This window comes from Heptranchias perlo, chromosome 31, assembly GCF_035084215.1.
Source record: "Heptranchias perlo isolate sHepPer1 chromosome 31, sHepPer1.hap1, whole genome shotgun sequence".
NCBI classification, from domain to species: domain Eukaryota; kingdom Metazoa; phylum Chordata; class Chondrichthyes; order Hexanchiformes; family Hexanchidae; genus Heptranchias; species Heptranchias perlo.
Window position 1 is genome coordinate 20,527,579 of NC_090355.1, and position 18,596 is coordinate 20,546,174.

The window sequence follows — 18,596 nt, forward strand, 5'->3', positions numbered from 1 at the left end:
TCAGTAAGTATTTGACATTCGCACTGAGACCATAAAGGTAAATGGTGTGGGTTATAAAAAGGTCAAACCAATGCAGGCATGAGCTTCAGCAAAGAAAGAAAATGTTATAATTTCTTAGATCTACAGTATATCATACCTAAAGCAGGACTCACCACTGTTACTAGACAGTAGCTGGCTATTTTACCTTGGGAGCCTCACAGCTAAACCTGATCTTGTTCACCTAGCACCCACAGGCTTGCACTTCTAGCAGGGTCACTAGATAGCAATCTACAGCAGGAATCCTTGCTGTCTTTACTTTTGCCCTCTGATGCCCAAACATGTAGAGTTTTTAAAATGTAAAACTGAGGAGTCATTTACACACAGGTCAGATTCAGTGCTCTCAACCTCTATGGGACTAGAGCTCAAAAGAAAATTACATTTTATTTGTGGGAGATTCCAGCCTGAATCTGATCATAAATGAGAGATTTGGCTATCCGAGTCTCTTGAACTCTAGTTATAGTTAGAATTCTCCAATTTCAGAGCACATAAGAGACTGGGGATGGCTCAACTCTTGCAGGAACCAGAAATATTCAGACAGTTAGATTAAGTGTCAGGGAAGGACAATAGAATTATTTCACTTCAGGGCAACAGGGCTCAGAGTGAGAAAATAAAGTGACAGAGAGTTACAAAAACAATGGAGAAGGGAATAAAGTTTAGATGACAACCACGGAGAGGCAGATTGAGAATGAACAATAAATCAGAAATGTATAATAGAACTTTACTTAAAGAAAATCCTAGTATACACAATTGAAAACATAAAATGAAGTACAGAAAGTTTCACTGATCCTACACCTTATTTTCTTGGTGCATTAGCACTGCTGCGTGTACAGGAAATACAAAGCAAAAGATAATCAAGAAATGGGAGCACTGGTTATTTAGACAAAGGACAGTATAGTAAGAGTTTCATTCCTATTCATGCCTGCTTTCTCATATTCAATTAGTTTTAAAAGCCAAGTAGAAAAATCAACATTTATATGCTGTAATGCCATCCAAGCACAACAATATGCACATTCTAGTTCGTAAAAGCACTGCATTTTAAGTACTGCATGAGCTGAACTGCTTTTCCACTTTAGTTGTTTAAGGTAGATCCATAGCTGCCCACATGACAAATTAATATCGTTCTATAGTAGTTGTTTGGTGCTTGGCATCACAGTGCTGAAGCCTATGGGCCCATCAGGGCTGAAACTGCTCAGATCTTCAGCAATCCATAAGTGTCCCTCTGGAGGCCAGTACTTGCATCAGTATGAAATATGATGCCATAAATCAGGCTGCAGAAGTGGCACTTGTGCACATCACCATCCATCTCACCACTCGTCTCTGAAGGGTCTTGGGTAGAGCTTATCTCTCAGCAGTGCAACAAGGGACCAGACAATCAAGCTACTGGCATTGACAAAGCATTTGCTGCTTACATCTGAAGGCTACAACTCAGAGGCAGTACAGAAAACAGGTCCTGCTGGTACTACCTTGCCTCGGGCACTGGCAGAATTGGTGATGGCACATCTTCAAAAGGCGGAGAGCCTAAGTGTGAGCAGCCCACAGAAACAGGGTAGGCCTCCGGCCTCTATTCCTTGAATCGGAGTACCTTCAAAGCCCAGAAATGTGACTGTAGGGCTCAACAGCTGCCATCACAAATCTGATATGGCTCCAGTTTTGAGTAGTACTCAAGATTCATGCAAAAGAATATTTCAAGTTGCCATTATTGCCTGTCATGGATTTATAAATATTGCTCAGTGTCTGCCGTGGTGAGCTTCTCATGGGACTCTACTACGTGACAACATAAGAGAATGAAAAAACAGGCTATTTCTTTTTTTTAAAATCTCACTTTCACTTTGCCTATATTTCATTCATTCACTGATTACTTTCAACAATGAAGTAGATTTAGTGCAGCAGGTATCTGATTTTATTTCCAATGGATTTCAATTGCAGTCTTAATTAAGCTGGCTTAATTACTTTCCAAATGCTAATTTACAAGTCGATACCAGAGGCTGCAGGACATTTGCTTTTGAATTGCACCCCTGTGATATGCTGTTGTATGTGTACCCTATAGCCACTCTGGTCCTGCTAAGGCAGTTTGACAATTAGTACAAAGGGGAATATTGTTGAAAGAACTGCACATGGCACATTGAAAACACTAAAATGAAAGACCTAAAAAGGCCATAATTCCTAGAATTTTTCAGTTCCCCTCCCCCTTAAAACCATCACAACTGTGACAAACAAAAGTATATTTAAACACCACAAAGGATAAAATGTGCTGTTTTTCAAAGCTTGCTTGTTCTCCATCTCTTTAATTTAAAAATAGCCAATCTTTAACTGAAGTAGTGCATGTGAAGCAATCAATTTTGTAAATTCCCCTCCCCATTGCTGGGCACTCAGGTTTCTCTCCACTCAACAGCAATAGGGAGAAAAGGGCAAGAATATATGAGCTGTGAACAATGGTCAATGAATGATCTGCGGCTGCTTAGGAAATGCAAGAATATGACTCCCCGATGGCTCAGTGGACTTGTGCACTGCCGCAGGGTGGAAGTGAAACCAGAAAGGTTGTGACTTGTTTCCCTTCTGTTCTGATAGGGGAATTACAATTGAACTGGGAGCAAGGGAAAAGAGAAGGAAATCAGCGCAACATTTTGTATGACTAGAAAATGCATTGGTAAATATCTGGTTCGGCTCGGACGCCCCCATGTTCGAATTGCAAGCTGACTCTCACTATCTTACGTGCTCACACTAAGAGGTTGAAAATTGGAAGGAAAAACCTGCAAGTTAAATAAAGTGGATGCACAGCAAAACTTCTCGTGTCTCTCCCAGCTATGCTATGCCAAGAATTGATTAAAATATCAATTCAAATTATAAAGCGGCAACCTAGGACTTGGAGCAGGAACCATTTCACCAATGAGCAATGCTCAAACTCTTTTGAGCTGCTAGGAGGGTCAACTCCAGTTTTTAATATCTCCCACTAGTTCATACAGGAAAACACTAATTGATGGCCAAGGAACAAGTTACTCAACTGACACAGAAGCTGTTTCAAAAAGATTTTAACAAGTACTTTAATGGCTCTGAAAGAAGCAACTGTTTATAAAATGGAATATTAACTGCTCAGGATTTAGCTCTTTATCTTTTTAGTGCATTGAGTATTGCCATTAAAGTTCAAATACCAAATCTAATACAGGTTTACCCTATGGACCAACCATAACAAATGGCAGGTGCATTGATTTTAAACAAATGGGCAAAATATCTTTTGTCTTCTACCTATGAAATTTCACATTTTGTAAACTTTTGCTCCAAGGTACTGAACGATAAATTACTAATTCAGTTTACATTTCTTTAAAGTAAACCTGAAAAATCAGTTTATCTTATACTTTCCCCCCTGAAAATACAGAACATTTGTTTCTCTCTCCCCCCACCCCCCCGCCTCCCCAAACAAGTTTTCCACCTTTGAATTTAAAATGATACATTCAGTCTTCACTCGTAATGGCCAAATTGTCTGAATCAACATACCCAGGTATCATGCCAGGATTTTTTTTTAAGCATAATTTGAAGATGGGTAATGTTAAAAAAAAACAAACAGCCTACATACATCACACATTTTGCAGAAAGGCAATCATTTCCTGTTCTTGGGATTGCACAGCTAACGCACACTGCTGTACATACACCCTTGTAATTCATCACAATACATACGATTATTCAATACACAATAAACATAACCTCAAAGAGCTTTGTACTTCATCGGAAGGTGCAAGAAGTATGGTTAATCCCTATCCATCTTGTGATTGATGTTGAATAGATTTCTTCATGTGACTTCTTCACTAATGTCAGAGTTACTGAATAGCACCAGGAAGAATAGTTTTCATCATAGTAATCTATTGATATAGATTGATTGAACTGAAGATTCCAGAACTAGCCGCGCCTCTAGCCAAACTGTTCCAGTACAGCTACAACACTGACATCTACCCGACAATGTGGACAATTGCCCAGGTATGTCCTGTTCACAAAAAGCAGGACAAATCCAATCTGGCCAATTATCGCCCCATCAGTCTACTCTCAATCATCAGCAAAGTGATGGAAGGTGTCATCGACACTTACTCACCAATAACCTGCTCGCCGATGCTCAGTTTGGGTTCCGCCAGGACCACTGAGCTCCAGACCTCATTACAGCCTTGGTCCAAACATGGACAAAAGAGTTGAATTCCAGAGGTGAGGTGAGAGTGACTGCCCTTGACATCAAGGCAGCATTTGACCGAGTGTGGCACCAAGGAGCCCTAGTAAAATTGAAGTCAATGGGAATCAGGGGGAAAACTCTCCAGTGGCTGGAGTCATACCTAGCACAAAGGAAGATGGTAGTGATTGTTGGAGGCCAATCATCTCAGCCCCAGGACATTGCTGCAGGAGTTCCTCAGGGCAGTGTCCTAGGCCCAACCCTTCAGCTGCTTCATCAATGACCTTCGCTCCATCATAAGGTCAGAAATGGGGATGTTTGCTGATGATTGCACAGTGTTCAGTTCCATTCGCAACCCCTCTGATAATGAAGCAGTGCGTGCCCGCATGCAGCAAGACCTGGACAACATCCAGGCTTGGGCTGATAAGTGGCAAGTAACATTCACTCCAGACAAGTACCAGGCAATGACCATCTCCAACAAGAGAGAGTCTAACCACCTCCCATTGACGTTCAACGGCATTACCATCGCCGAATCCCCCATCAACGTCCTGGGGGTCACCAATTGACCAGAAACTTAACTGGACCAGCCACATAAATACTGTGGCTACAAGAGCAGGTCAGAGGTTGAGTATTCTGCGGCGAGTGACTCACCTCCTGACTCCTCAAAGCCTTTCCACCATCTACAAGGCACAAGTCAGGAGTATGATGGAATACTCTCCACTTGCCTAAATGAGTGCAGCTCCAACACTCAAGAAGCTCAACAACATCCAGGACAAAGCAGCCCACTTGATTGGCACCCCATCCACCACCCTAAACATTCACCCACTTCACCACCAGCACACTGTAGCTGCAGTGTGCACCATCCAGAGGATGCACTGCAGCAACTCGCCAAGGCTTCTTCGACAGCACCTCCCAAACCTACGACTTCTACCACCTAGAAGGACAAGGGCTGCAGGCACATGGGAGCAACACCACCTGCATGTTGCCTTCCATGTCACACACCATCCCGACTTGGAAATATATCGCCGTTCCTTCATCATCACTGGGTCAAAATCCTGGAACTCCCTACCTAACACCACTGTGAGAGAACCTTCACCACACGGACTACAGCGGTTCAAGGCGGCGGCTCGCCACCACCTTCTCAATGGTAATTAGGGATGGGCAATAAATGCTGGCCTTGCCAGCGACGCCCACATCCCATGAACGAATAAAAAAAACACACAAAAAAAATCTTTGTAACGAGCAAGAGCATGCAAGATTTTTAATTCAAAAAACACCTCCCACATTTATTCTGCTCTACCTTAGGCACACATTAACTGTGGGCCACTCCAAGGCCTCCAGAATATCGAGTAGGAACCAGCTGTTAGAGGGTGTCACACAAGAGCGTCCTACTCCCAACACATTCACAGATTTTACCATTTTCCCAAGGGGAAAACACCAGATCTCTACCAGATGCCTTTGCACAACAATACAGCTGAGATTGGCAAGTTAGACGATTGGCAGGCAACGGCTACAAACTAAAAAACAGCTATCTGTGGCATCACTCATTACTGCTTATAACAGTGCACTGCAGCAATGCCCATGAGGAAAACAAATGACAATACTCACCTCTCCAAATAAATTAGAGTTGAAATGCTGTTAGTTTGCCACCTATGCAGACATACCAGACTCCCTAGATAGTATATTTGAATACTGTGGTTTAATTGGGAAAATTAGAGAATTGTGCCCTGTCTCAATCTCATTTTGTTGTCAGGTTACGTTTACCTCTAATGAGGGCGTGGCCATCACTCTTCCCATTTTTCTTCCCTCGTAACTCCTGCCAGTTAGCCTGACATCAGTAGTAGGGAAAATGCTGGAATCCATTATTAAGGGCATAGTAACAGGACATTTAGAAAATCATAATATGGTTAGGCAGAGTCAACACAGTTTTATGAAAGGGAAATTGTGTTTGACAAATCTATTAGAGTTTTTTGAGGGTGTAACTAGCAGGGTAGATAAGGGGGAACCAGTGGGTGTAGTATATTTGGATTTTCAAAAGGCATTCGATAAAGGTGCCACACAAGAGGTTATTATACAAGATTAGGGCTCATGGGATTGGGGGTTATATATTAGCATGGATTGAGGATTGGTTAACAGACAGAAAACAGAGTAGATTGGCAGGTTGTAACTAGTGAGCTGCTGCAAGGATCAGTGCTTGGGCCTTAGCTGTTTACAATATATATCAATGACTTAGATGAGGGGACAGAGTGTAATGTATCCAAGTTTGTTGACAATACAAAGCTAGGTGGGAAAGTAAGCTGTGAGGAGGATGCAAAGGGGCTGCAAGAGATATAGACAGATTAAGTGAGTGGGCGAGAAGGTGGCAGATGGAGTATAATGTGGGGAAGTGTGAAATTATCCACTTTGGTAGGAAAAATAGAAAAGCAGAATATTTTTTAAAAGGTGAGAGACTAAGAAAGGTTGGTATTCAGAGGGATTTGAGTGTCCTCGTTTCCCCTGGTTGGAGAGTCTAGAACTGGGAGTCATAGTCTCAAGGTAAGAGGTCGGCCATTTAGGACAGAAATGAGGAAAAATTTCTTCACTCAGAGGGTTGTGAATCTCTGGAATTCTTTACCCAAGAGAGCTGTGGATGCTTAGTCGTTGAGTATATTTAAGATTGAGAGCGATAGATTTTTGGACACTAAGGGAATCAAGGGATAGGGCTAGAAAGTGGAGTTGAGGTAGATTAGCCATGATCTTACTGAATGGCAGAGCAGGCTCAAGGGGCCCGTATGGCCTACTCCTGCTTCTATTTCTTATGTAGCTGTGAGGAGATGCCTGGTCACTGCTTGGTATCTCACCAAGCAGTGCGACCATATTTGCGAACTCAGCAGAGTTGAGTCTCAAACCCTTGCCCCTCTACTCTGTGATGCTACATATTGCTGCTCCAACATAATGCACTTCTCTACAGGAGCAGCTTTTGAACATGGGAATGGATCTTACATATCAGGAACATAGAATTGCTAGATTTTGAGCAAGCAGACTTCACTGCATAGGTGCTTTCATCATTGCTAGCTATAAAGTCTACTGCAATTGCATCGCTTGACTTGGGGGGGAGTGGGGCTACACACATTACACGAACACCCAAAATCATGGCTGTTAACTAATAATCTTCAAATGTTTAAATATTGTGCTAAAGCAATAAATTGGAGCAACTGATGAATAATTTCAAAATGCCAATCTCAGACAATGTCACGCTACTGTGTCAGGATAAGTGTAAATCTTGGTTTAAAAGACTGGATTCAATTATTTTACAGATTATTACAGCTCATATTGCAAATAGTTTTATTTCACAGAATACATGTTAAAAGACATATTTTTTGTTATTGAACAACAAACAATGCTCAGGAATGTGCTGGCTATGCACTGTAGGTATCTGCAGAAAAACATTTAAAAATAATTCTCTCTCCCAAATTACTGGTAAACTTTTCTTACTGCGGTCAAAATAGCTGCACTGGTACTTCAAAGTGGAAAATACATAACTGTGCCAAAACCTACAACTAAATTGTGACCATAGTTTGAAAAACAGGACTAATAACATGCATTATACACATAATTCAGTTCAAGACCTTTATTTTGATCTCTCATTTATTACAATGTAACCTATTAAATTATACATGATTTAGTAACATCATGGTTTATATTAAAATGGTTCAGCAGGGAGTGGCATATAGATGGAAAATACCAGTAAGCTAAAAAGTTAAGATTTATAACCTAAGGGAACATGTAACTAGAAAAGGCCATTTAGCCCACTCCTTCCAACAAACTATATACAAATTGCACAATCATAATACTCATTTTAATCTCCTGAGGGAGCAGAGAAACCAAAAGGTCCAATTTCCAAGAAATTACGCATTTCTTTTCCTGACCTGAAAGCAAATCGAGCAAAAACTCCAGGATATCGATCTAGCATTAAAATCTGTATCACTCAATCCTTGTATTTCACAGACAATACTTTCATGGTTCCTATAGGACTGGAAAGTGTTCCGTAGCACATTTGGCCATCTATATCTATACACATGCTTATCATCTTCAGTCCTTTTCTTAACCAAATTACAAATTACAGCATTAAAAAAATGATTTACTGGTGTTTGCTCGCCACAAAAAACAGCACACATATCCTTCATTTGGCCCTTACATTTGATTAACAGTGTCATCTCTACATACTGCAATATGTTACTGCCTGTCCTAAGTCCCGCTCATCTGCAAACCAAGGCCACCTGTATCCCACCTCTCACCTATACTGCTTTCAAGCTTGACTTCCATAGGACTCTCCCCATTCAACAAGGTTCCACACAAGAGACTTAACAAAAATGGGAGCGGAGGGAATTGGTTAGGAGTGGGAGACAGAGGGTAGGGATAATGGTTTTGTACTCAAATTGGCAGGACATGACTAGTGTGTTCTCCAGCGATCTATACTTGGGCCTCAGCTTTTCACTATATTTATAAATGACTTGGATGAAGGAACAGAGAACCGTATATCTAAGTTTGCTGACGACACTAAGTTTGGTGGCACAGTAAATAGTGTAGATGGGAGCAGAAAGTTGCAAAGGGACGTTGATAGATTAAGTGAGTGGGCAAAACTGTGGCAGATGGGAATTCAATATGGGAAAGTGTGAGGTCATCCACTTTGGATCTAAGAAAGATAAATCAGAGTATTTTTTAAATGCCGAGTAACTAGGAACTGTAGATGAGCAGAGAGATTTAGGGGTCCATGTACAGAAATCACTAAAAGCTAGTGGACAGGTACAAAAAATAATTTAAAAGGCTAATGGAACGATGGCCTTTTTCTCAAGGGGGCTGGGATACAAAGGGGTGGAAGTTATGTTACAGCTGTACCGAGCTCTAGTTAGACCCCATTTGGAGTACTGCATTCAGTTCTGGGCACCGCACTTCAGGATGGATATACTGGCCATGGAGGTGTTTAAGACGATTAAAGGATTTGATAGGGTAGACAGAGAGAAACTATTTCCTTTGGTGGAGGAGTCCAGGACAAGGGGGCATAACCTTAAAATTAGAGTTAGACCATTCAGGGGTGATGTCAGGAAGCACTTCTTCATACAAAGGGCAGTGGAAATCTGGAACTCCTCCACCCCCAAAAAAGCTGTTGAGGCTCGGTCAATTTGAAAATTTTGAAACTGAGATTAGTAGATGTTTTGTTAGGCAAAGGTTATGGAACCAAAGCGGGTAGGGAGTTAAGATACAGATTAGCCATGAACTAATTGAATGGGTAAGGAGTTAAGATACAGATCAGCCATGAACTAACAGGCTCGAGGGGCTGAATACTTCTGTTTCTATGTTCCCATCATCTGACTCCCACAGCTCATTCTATTGCCATTACACAACGATCTTATGTACCACTATTAATCCTTTATCAATTCCCATAGACGGTTGCAGGTACCTGTACAGATCCTCATTCTACTTGATACTTTTAAATCCCCCTTCTCCATAACAGCTATGATTGGCAGCACATTACACCATGGCAGGCTCAATGAAACCACTACACTTTCCTAATACTGATGCTTACAGTACTTTATTGCATAATTGACAAATTCTTTTGCAAACAAAAACATTTGAGGTGTGGGGCATGTACTTGCACGGCATGTACTTGCACTGCATGCCTTCTCCAGTGATAGTCACAACTGGAAATAGAGTTTCCCCTCTCCACTCCCTTTACTCATCTTGGCTGTAAGGACACATGGAACAAGAAAAGGCCATTTAGCCCATTCCTTCCACACTTCATCTACATTTTTGTCACAGGGACTTTCTCCAACTTATTTAATCTCTTAGAGACAACTAACAATGAGTAAAATTTCTGAGAAGATAAAGCTCTTGGAAATGTCAGGATGTTAATCTAACATGACACCCTGCATGAATCTACTTTCCCAGGTGCATTCCACAGATGACATTCTTGTGATACCAATTGATCAGTGGGACACTTAGTTGACCACTGTTAACCTTTCTATTTAATGCCTTCATCATCATTGTATTAGATAGTATCATACTTGGTCTCAGATGGTCTGCTCCAAGCATTTTTGAAAGAATAGCAGCGCTTCTTTTCACAGATGATACTGTTTTGTTTGCAGTCTACTCACACTAAGGCTTTATACTGCTCAAGAAGGCTTCTCAAAAAGGTATTAATTGGAAGATACCAGGGATATATCTGTCCCAATTGTACCTGGGGGTATGTAAGGGCTTCAACCTGCACTTAACAGTTGTCTAACAGCCAAATGACTATCCTCCTTCATGGTGATCCTGAGTGAATCGCCCTACCCGTAGTAGTAGGAAGATTACCAGTGCTGTGTGTTGGGAAGTTGTGCAGTTTTAGCTAATTCAACCTCAGCAGTGTCCATGTGGAGGTTTTGTATGGATTGTCTGTAACTTAGTTTGAAGACTCCAATACGGTGATGGAATTCCCTGTGTGACACACTCCCAGTTGACCAAAATAAAAGCATCTATGTCCATGATTATCCATGTAATCATTAATCCTATTCTTAATGTGATCTTTAACAGGAGTTAAACTGACACAGTATTATCATGCTTTTAGCAACCGACAGTCCTTCTAATGCCTTTTCTGCCCATCCTCTGTCCCAGCCTCCTTTTCGCTTTATCTTTAATATTGGTGTCCACACTCTGTCATGATGCTCCCTTCTGTCTTTTACTGTACAGTACAATATTGAATTTAATGTTTAATTTGCTTCAGTTCTAAAAATTACCCAACGCACTAGGTAAAAACACAAACACTCTTCTGCCGAACGTGAAGCATTTTCACGTAGGCTGGTACAACATTATGCACTTTGCAACTGGTTCTTGGACTATTCCAAATTTCTTCCTTTTGGAGAAATGCAGCAGATAAATCTGTATACAAGTTGAAATCTGCTGACTTGAATTTGTCACCTGTTTTCTTTTTGTTCTTAGCAATGTTAACACAGAACTATTGTAATACTGTCTTCCCCATTCGACCTCCACATTACTAATGAATATTCCATTCTCCAACAGGAAAAAACACCTAGTAACATCATTCCTTTAAGCACTACATGTGCTGCAAAGACACTTGGTCAATAGTCATAGTCTTGCCACCAACCATTTAGCTTTTAAAAACTTTTAATGTGAAAGCTTTCTTCAATACTAGAAATATCTATCACTTAAGGATGGATACTGTTTTTAAGGTGGCCTTTTCAAAAGACCAGGCTGTCAGATAGAAACTGAGGAATTCTGCACCATATATGTTCCTCTACTGAGATAGAAGGATGTGAGGAATCATTTTCCTCCATTCAGATCTTCTGAATTTTGGTTAATAGGAGAAGTGGAGGGAAGATGTAAAGAATGTGTTTTTTTTTTAAAAACACAAAAAATTAAAACTTAAAAAGGAAGACATGTGGCTTCAGGATTTGGATCAGACACTCTGGACCATTTCCATCATCTAATACTGTAATCACCCGCATACTTAATGACGTATTAACCAGACTCTGATCAGTCCACTTCACCTTTATAAGTAGCGTTTAAAGGTAGATTTTCAAACCATATACTTTCACCCTTTTGGGAACAGAAATTGGCAAAATGAAAATTATAATTAGATTCTTCTTTCCTTCTGTATTATTAAGAATATCAGTTCACCAGCTATTATTTACAGTGGTCACATTCTTACCTCCATGTCTTGTTGATATCGATCTTCAAACACTGCCATTGCTGCCAAAGATCCAGAACCTGTTTTGGGATTAAAAGATCACATATTTGTAAAACTCAACTTAATACAAGTGTGAAAACATTCAAGCACATTATTAATTATAGCTACATGTAGTTAACCGCACAAATATCTTTAAAGACCACTGGCACACAGGCTGGATGGATTGCAGGCAGACAAACAATGCAACTTATTTTCCTTCCTTCCTTTCCCCCGCCGATCTAATAATAACGCAATCTCAATTTTTTGTGATTGTCTACATGTTCCCAATTTATTTAGGAAATTCACTTCCAAATCCAATTAGTCCCAGTCATTCCATTTGCTGTCCAGTCAGTTGCTGAAGCAGATGCAGTAGCAAGTCTGTTGTGTTGGTTACCATACCTCATTCTACCTTGAAAATAAAATCAGATTGCAGGTAGTGGGAACGCACCTCACTGATGGAATATTTTCAGTCATAAAATTTTGGATTAGTATTGGAAGCGTAATACTGAAATTAGAAGGGGTTTTTTTGTTTAGAAACAAAAAGTCATTAAAATATGGTATATTTACTGCAAGTGGTCATTAAAGCTTAGGTCAATTAGAGCATTTAGAAGCAAACTGAATGCTTGAAGAAGAAAAATGCAAGCAAGTAGGATTAAAATATTTCTGACATGGGTTAACACTGGCAAAGGCACGAGATCTGAAATGCCCAGGTGTCAGGTTGGTTTATTTGGAAGTACTCTCCAGTACTTGATCATATAATCTAGGCTGACATATCCATGCAGTACTGAAGGAATGCTGCATTGGTTGAGATGCTGTCTTTTGGATGAGACATTAAACTGAGTCCCCATGTAAAAGATCTCATAGCCCTATTCAATGCAGCAGACCTCCCACAAGCAACATCAACAAAAACGGATATAACTAATCATTCATCTCATTTGCTATTTTTAGGAGCTTGCTGTGTAAAAATTGGTGGCCCTATTTGCCTATGTAACAATGATTACACATCAAAGGTAATTCATTGGCTGTGAAGTGCTTTGGAACATCCCGAGGACAAGACACTATATAAGTGTACGTTTTTTCTTTTGTTCTTGCTGAAATTTATATAATTCTATCGTAAAAGAATCTCTTAGTCCTTCCCTTACCAGGCAACTCATTCATAATAATTTTCCAATGCAGTTATTGACCAGCAACTTGGATTCCCCCTTTTGTACGTGGAGGTGCTTCCCATAAAAAAGCCCAAGATTGGTCAGTCAATGTATGGAATCATCTCAAACTGAACCAGCAACAGAACAATATATTTGACCAGCTAGAGGTCAAATTGTGGAGAAAATGTGCAGTACTTGTATGTCCATGTCATGCTAGAAACCTATTGCCTTCACAGTACCAAACTGTCCATCACCATACAGAGTAAGCAAGCTCTGGATACAGCAAGTTTGTCAAGACAGCTTGCTGGACAAAAGACATCCTTCTCTATCCATCCATTACATACTGTGCTTTGCAAAGCAGAATGGATTCCAAAATGTTCTGCTTTTTCATAAAGTATAGATCTCTTTCACTGAGATCTGTCTAACATTATCAAGTAGTTTTCAGAAGCTAAACCACAAACCAGTGCTACCTCTACTTGGGCTGATACACAGGAGAAATCACTAAAAATCTTAAAAAAGAATTGGTTGTAAAGTTTCAAAATGGCAAATATACCTATTTTTACGTCAATTTCAAAAGGTCAATGAATATCCAATAAAACGGGATTGCAACTATGTATGGTGTAACCTCACCAACACCTAATTCTACCCACCCCCCTCCTCTGCCCAAACAGCAAATATGTAACAGCTTCTATATTAGGCATTAAAAGCAATTCAGCATAATTTTGAAAATGAGAAATGTTAACAATTTGTGGTACACACAGCAAAGCATGGGGCTTTAAAACACATCATCCCATCTGCTATATAGTTACTAAATGGTTTAGAAACTTCTATTTCTGCTGAAAAATGCATTTGGTGCCTATTTTTCAATCCAATTAAAATAACTTTTTGGCATTTATTACTGTTTTAAGTAACTCTGCATACTACTTCTCATTTAACAGGCCTGCACAAGGAACAGCATTTCCCATTTAAAGTGATTTGTGAACACTGGTCGACCTCCGCAATGGATTTGAATTGAAAAGAGGTAGCGATTAAAGGCTTTTGAATGAGATATCCTGCTGACTTTATCAATTCTAGTGAATATGTAATGGCATAATACAACTTGACAGTTATGGTGTTGAGAAAAAAAACTGACTTTCTCATCAGCAACATTTAAGCAGTCTGATTATAGATCAAATACAATACCTAGAAGCACCAGATTTACAAGAGATAAATTGATCACTGTGCTGAATTGTCATATTCAATCTGACAGATGACCCTGGGATAAAATATCACTAAATTCAGGACGATTAGAATGGAGCAATTTTCTGTAACAAAATATATTGCTTAAAGCTGCAGAGAACCAAAAGGGTACATAATAAGCAATGACTGCCCATTTGAGATTTAAGTATATATCGAAACAGCTTAATTTTCTGGGCGCATATCCAATGGAATGGAGTAAAGGAAGGCCGTTTTCAGCTTAGCTCAATTGGTAGAACATTTGCCTGAATCAAAGGGCTGTGAATTCAACCCCATTATGAACTTGAGCAAATATTCTGGGTTTACAACTCAGTGATGTAGTGAGAGAAGTGCTGCATTGCCATCTTTCGGATAAGATGCTCAACGCCTGCCTGCTCAGGTAGATTTAAAAGGTTCCACAGCACCATTCAAAGAAGAGCAGAGAGTTTTCTCAGTGTTGTAGCAAACATTCCTCCCTCAACCAAAACCAGCAAATACAGAGAATATATGGTCATTGATTCATTTGTCTCGTGGGGCCATGCTGTGCGCACATTGGCTGCTTTGTTTGCCTACATAACAACAGTGACTGCATTTTGTTAAAAAAAAGTAATTACTAGCTATAAAGCACTTCAAGACATCCTGAAGATGTGATAATGCACTATATTAATGCAAGTTCTTTCTCCTTCCTCCCTAGCTTCTAGTCTCTGTATGGTACATCCAGACCCAATGGGTTTGCCACTACCTCACCCTCACAGTCTTCAATGCTGTGTGTAAATTTCTGTGAGAGAATACGTGTAGGGTGAATGTTAAATAGCTAAATCAACACTGTACTAATAGTTTCTTAGACAAAACTTTAGAATACAAGCAGTAATGTGCCACAGCAAGTCACTAGACCAACATACATCATCTGAACAGTAACGGAGATGGTCTTAAAAATAAACTTTGCAGGTTCTGTAAAATATTTTTCAAATTATCTTTTGAATTTAAATTGTTTCTGGAAACAATTTTGGCAATTAAAATATAAATATTCTTAATTAAAATGTCAAATGTTGATTGTAATTACTTATAACACGGTTATTTTAAAAGGAAATCTGATAGTTGCTTGAAAAAGAGAGATATTAAATGGCATGGAGAGCAAGTGGGAGAATGGGATTAGACTTAAATGTTTCATGTGGAGAACACCAGCACAGACTTTGATGAACCAATTGCCTGTTTCTGTGCTGTAATATTTAATTATTTTCACACATCACACACGCGCACATACACATACACACACTTACTTGTGTGGATGAAAGGGTTCATCTGGTCATTTAAGTTCCATGCACCAATTTTACAAAATATGTTTCTGGTGACCTACATTATTAAGAAAACAACTTTACTCAAACCTATTACAGTATAGCTTAAGTGGAGTCTGCTGTAATCAGCAACCCAGTTCCAGCAGTAATCGCTGAACTATCAGTTTAACTGATCAAATAGAACAGTTGACTTTTAAAAATGTACTCTACAATTTTATTAAAGTAGAATCTTATTCAGATGACATTTATCTGAAGCAAAAAGCTACTGTGGTGAATCTCCACTTAAAAAAATAGTACATCCACAGCTGATACAGACCATGCAAACCTCATTTTATAGTACGGTTTTCCTTGTCTCCAGGAGCTAGGTTTACACTGGGCCCACACAAAGGGATCTCTTCTCTAACGACTGGCAACTTGAGTGAAAAATAATGATTTTGAGTGAGTGTAACAAAAATAAACTTTTCTCTGTATTAGATTATTTTTCAATTCTTTATTGTTGCCTAGTGTACACAAACAGGGTTACGATTAGTTATTGCTAGCTGTTTTCTGCAAGGTAGGGGAAATTAAATTAGCCTGGCTACTATTCACACCTCAGGACAAGGCAGAGACATGCGTAGTTCTGAAGTCTTTGGTATGTATGGTGTGAATGCTGCCATTGTACGTTAGCGGGCCCACCTAGCAGATCGTTCAAATTCTTTAGTACAGGTCAACGAAACTGGCCATCTCATTCAATTCCAAAATCTCCAAGAGACTGACATCTTAGGGTAGCAATTCTTAATTGACAGCTGTTTCTGGGGTGAAGACATGGGTTGGACCAGTGAGTAGGTGCAGGTTCAATAATTCTTTGTAGTTCTTTTGACAGACAATGTGGTTACAGATTTATATTTGACTACCTGCACTTAGCTCATCAGTTTGCAACCAATGGAGGACCTAGGCTAGTTTGACTCCATAAGAACGTTTCGCCATGTAAGAAGTGAACATCAATTATCAAGATCGAATTTATGTAGCAGTGGCACGGGCAGAAGTACCTTTATTGTTTTGATAGGCAGCATGAATTACTATAAATATACTATTTTGCACTGAATACTATTCAATTATTTAACAAAAACCAGGTAAATAATCAGTTGATAAGTTCATAGCCTGTCAAGAAGGGAAGAATTGTGTGGTGGCACATGGCACATTCCACAAGAGTTCTCAGTTCGATCCCTGGGTTTCACTATTGCTTACCTAGATATTGGGCAGGTGAAGACAAATTCTGAATTGTAAGGGTTGAAAGGTCCATTTAAGGAAGTGTTTGATAACAATGAACCAGGGTAGAACATCTAACATAAAACCCAAAAGTGTTGCAATGACCTACACCAGTTTAATTCTTTTGAATATAGATCATGCAAGATGTAGTTATATTTAAGTGTTAATTTGTCTCAGTTGGTAACACTCTTGCCTCCGAGTTCAAAGGTTGTGGGTTCAAGCCCCACTACAGACTTGAGCACATGATCTAGGCTGGCATTTCAGTACAGTAATGAGGTGTGCTGCATTGTCAGAGGTGTCATCTTTCAGATGCAACATTAAACTTAAGGCCTGTCTGCCTGCTCAGGTGAATGTAAAAGATCCCATAGCACTATTCAAAGAGGAGAAAGGAGTTCTTTTTGTGTCAACCAACACCACCGAAAACAGATTATCTCCTCATTCATATCATCTGTTGTTTGAGGTGCTTTGCTGTGTACAAATTGGCTGCCATGTTTGCCTACATAACATGAACTGCACTTCAAAAAGTAATCCATCGATTGTAAAGCGCTTTTGACATCCTGAAGAGGTAATATGGTGCTATATAAATGCAAATTCTCTATCAGCAATGTATATTATTGCATTCCATATTCATATTAATTATAGATTTGCCACACAAATATTGATAAATAAGCTCCCAAGTCACAAAATAGCAAAACATCTACATTATTTAAAAACATTACGCCCTCCCTCCCCCCAATTATTTTGCCACAGTTATGAGTAAATGTTGTGATGGCTACACACCAGCTAATAAAGCCATACTAAATTACAATACACAGGTTAATGTATCAATTTCTAATGTTTAACAATAAGTACTTGGAAAGAATATACCTGCAGAGAATAAACTGTAGTTTACAACATTATTGGAATTCAGTTTGTTATATCAGATTTATGCATTCTAAAAATAAAATTAGGTAATTTCAATTTATGAAAGGATTTGTTGAATTCCTACATTGAACTAACCTTCTTTCCTCAAGATGATTAGAAACACATGTATTTTGTTTAATTACAGCTTCAATTTGATTGCAATTTATAAAGATAGGCATTTAAAGTGCTACACAATTGTTTGTAGAAATGATCAGTAATTTTAAATCGGAATCTATTAAAAAGGAGCATTCCAGGGTAAGAGTTGACAATAGCCACATCCTTAATATTCGGGCAAATTCTCATTTTCTCGCTGTCCCTCCCCGCTCCCAAATGAGACCAACTTGGACACGAATAATGTCTGAACAATTTGGAAAAGCTGGTCCCTTTGCAAGCCAGAAGCCCTAAATGCTGAACTATGAAACAAGGCAACAAAAGAACAGGATAAAGCAATCAGAATGGTGACGATCACTGTTTGAACAGTAGGCTTTTCTATGACAAATATGAAAGAACACAACCACGTTCCAGAGCATAAAGCAAAGAATTGTTGCTTCTGAATTTGGCAAACTAAAACCAAAAAAGGTTATAAATAATAATGTAGAAAATTGATTCTAATGTTTAAAATTATTTTCCTATATTATCACCTCTCAGGTTTCCCTGAAATGCAAGACACAGAGAAATCTTTTGAGATCTTAATTGTTACCTACAAAAGTACTCAGGAGATTACTACACCTAAATTAGTGAATTCCTCATTCTACGTATTAACCGTACCAGTTCTATGTGATAATACAATTGTCAAAAACAGAAGATACTTTCCCTCTTTGAGGAATTTTAGTTCAAAAGAACGATTTCTTGCATCCCTACAAATAATTTCACTGTTTTCCCCCCAGATGCAGCTA

General features: G+C 39.3%; 1 protein-coding gene across 2 annotated transcripts in view; it reads right to left on the reverse strand.

The window, feature by feature from the left end:
• The window catches only part of psmb7 (proteasome 20S subunit beta 7), a 55,232-nt gene that overhangs the window by 13,797 nt on the left and 22,839 nt on the right, over positions 1 to 18,596 (reverse strand). For both annotated transcript variants that reach the window (XM_067969700.1, XM_067969699.1), the window contains exon 6: positions 11,877 to 11,935. In XM_067969700.1, coding sequence (XP_067825801.1) covers positions 11,877 to 11,935 — 59 coding nt within the window. The remainder of the gene's footprint in view (positions 1 to 11,876; positions 11,936 to 18,596) is intronic.